Below are 2,419 nucleotides of genomic sequence, written 5' to 3'. Positions count from 1 at the left end.
ATCCATTAACTTTTACAAAATCACAAATATTTTAACAAGAGTTACATTAATTTATGATTTTTTGAATGCTTTAAATTATATAAAAATGAGGTCACACATTTATTAAATTGATCCGTCGTTAATTGATATTCTATATCTGAGTTCTGCAGGGTAAATTCTGAAACAAAATGGGGAATCCGATTATTTAATTATTTTTTGCACACCTATATTAACACTAAATCAATAGTTTTCTGAAAAAAATCAAAATTTACTTTCAACAGCACTAAGAATTCCAAATAAGAGTGGATTTAATTTAATCTCTGTGAGTGTCAGACGTTTCAGTTGTTCTCTACCGATTATACTGAGTAACAGCCGTCAAGTCATCTCTTTTGGTTTATTTATGAACCGTAAGACATCTTTTTGTGATACTCAATAAGGACGTTACTCCCTTCCATCAATGCAACCCTGGCCCGATTTCCAGTAGATGTTGAAGTTGAAGGATCAACAAAATCACCATTAACAGGAGCAGCTGCAGCAACACTCAAAGTTGTCAATGTGCTTGACTTAGTTGTCAGGTCCATAGCAGAAACCACACCAATATCCGGAGTTGTAGACGTGCTTGGAGTAGTTGTCAAGTCAAGAGCAGAAACCCCAGCAACATCCAAAGTGGTAAAAGGAGTTGGAGTACCTGTGAGGTTAACAGCAGCAGCCGCAGCAATATCTAAAGTTTTATTCGCGCTTGGAATGATTGTCTGGCCCATAGCAGAAACTCCAGCAATATGGGAAGTAGACGATGCGCTTGAAGTAGTTGTTAGATCAAGAGCAGATACTGCTGCAATATCCAGAATAGGTCAACAAATTGGAGTAGCTGTGAGGTCAACAGCAGCAGCCGCAGCAATATGCAGAGTGGTAGATGCACTTGGAGTAGTTGTCAGATCCAGAGCAGATACTGCTGCGATGTCCAGAGTCGGTAAAGGAGTTAGGGTAGCTGTGAGGTCAACAGTAGCAGCTACAGCAATATGCGGAGTGGTAGACGCGCTTGGAGTAGTTGACAGATCCAGAGCAAAAACTGCTGCAATATCCGGAGTGATAAACGCGCTTGGAGGAGTTATTGGATCCATGGAAAGAATCACTGCGGCAACCTCAGTAGTAAAGGAAGATGAAGTAACTGTTAGATTTTCAGCAGCATCCGCATCAACATCCAGAGCAGTAACCGCGCTTAAAGTAGTTGTTGGATCCATAGAAAAAACACCTACAACATCCAGAGCAGTAAAAGAAGTTGGAGCAGCTGGTAGGTTGACAGCAGCATCCGAAGCAGAATCCAGAGTAGTTGGCGCATTTGGAGTCGTTATTGGGTCCATAGTAGGAATCACTACGACATCCGAAGTAGAAGCTGCTGGAATAGCTGTCAGGTCGACAGCAGGAGCCGCAGCAATATCTACAGTCATGCACGTGTTTGGAGTGATTGTCTGGTTAAAAGCAGAAAATGCAGCAATATCCGGAGTGGTAGATGCGGTTGGAGTTATTTGGTCCATGGCAGAAACCACTACAGCAGCCTCAGTAGCAAAAGAAGATGGAGTAGCTTTTGGGTTGTCAGCAGCATCCGCATCAACATCCAGAGCAGTAAGCGTGTTTAAAGTAGTTATTAGATCGATAGAAGTAACAGCTATAACATCCAAAGTAGTAAAAGAAGTTGGAGTAGTTGTTAGGTTTACAGCAGCATCTGAATCCGAATCCAGAGTAGTTGGCGCATTTGGAATCGTTATTGGGTCCATAGTAGGAATAACTACAACATCCAGAGTTGTAGAAGCAGCTGCAATAGCTGTTCGCTCAACAATTTCAGCTGTAGCGACGGAATCAAATTGAAAATGATTGGAACTGTGACCTAAAGAATTGTCCACAGCACCGTTTCCATCTTGAGAACTAGTAGAGCATTGAATGCAGGCATCAGTCATCAAACGATCATTTACGTAACCCGTAATGACCCCACACGTATTGACTATAAGACGTTGCAGCCAAACAATATCTTCTGTAAATCAACAAAACGAAATTCATATGAATAATCTATGATTATCAAATGATGACAATTATCGTTTAAAACTTACCGCTTTCTGCAATTAGAAAAGCCGTCACGTTTTGTCGGCCCCATCTAACGGTCACTCGATTAAATTCGAAACGCTTATTAATCAAAGTCGTTTGAATAACACTTGTTGCATTTTCCTTTGGCCAGAAAATTAAGGCATACATTATGAGGAATTGGAAAATTACGAGAACTATTTAATATCTTTCAAATACTCAGAGCAATTACTAGCGTATTTACTTAAAGAAACAAAAGACAATAACTCGTGACAGACTGCTAAATAAAACGAACTTTGCCGTTGATAAATTATTATAAAAATTTTTTTTTCTCAAAAATCATCTTTTTTTAGTTAGAGATTAA

The 2,419-nt window shown here is 39.6% G+C and overlaps 1 protein-coding gene across 1 annotated transcript; it reads right to left on the bottom strand.

Annotated features, from left to right (window-relative positions):
- Nucleotides 1-830: 830 nt before the first annotated feature.
- On the bottom strand, nucleotides 831-1,754 carry LOC123269690 (putative GPI-anchored protein pfl2). Its single transcript, XM_044735525.1, has one exon. It carries the CDS (start codon nucleotides 1,752-1,754, stop codon nucleotides 831-833), a length of 924 nt encoding a protein of 307 aa, XP_044591460.1.
- Between the last annotated feature and the right edge of the window lie 665 nt (nucleotides 1,755-2,419).

The sequence above is a fragment of the Cotesia glomerata genome, linkage group LG7 (genome assembly GCF_020080835.1).
Source record: "Cotesia glomerata isolate CgM1 linkage group LG7, MPM_Cglom_v2.3, whole genome shotgun sequence".
NCBI lineage: Eukaryota > Metazoa > Arthropoda > Insecta > Hymenoptera > Braconidae > Cotesia > Cotesia glomerata.
Note: the sequence above shows the minus strand (reverse complement) of the source record. Positions and strands in the feature narration are given on the sequence as shown.

Coding starts and splice junctions, on each gene's coding strand:
- LOC123269690 (XM_044735525.1), bottom strand. CDS start 1,754: ATGGACCCAATAACGATTCCAAATGCGCCAACTACTCTGGATTCGGAT.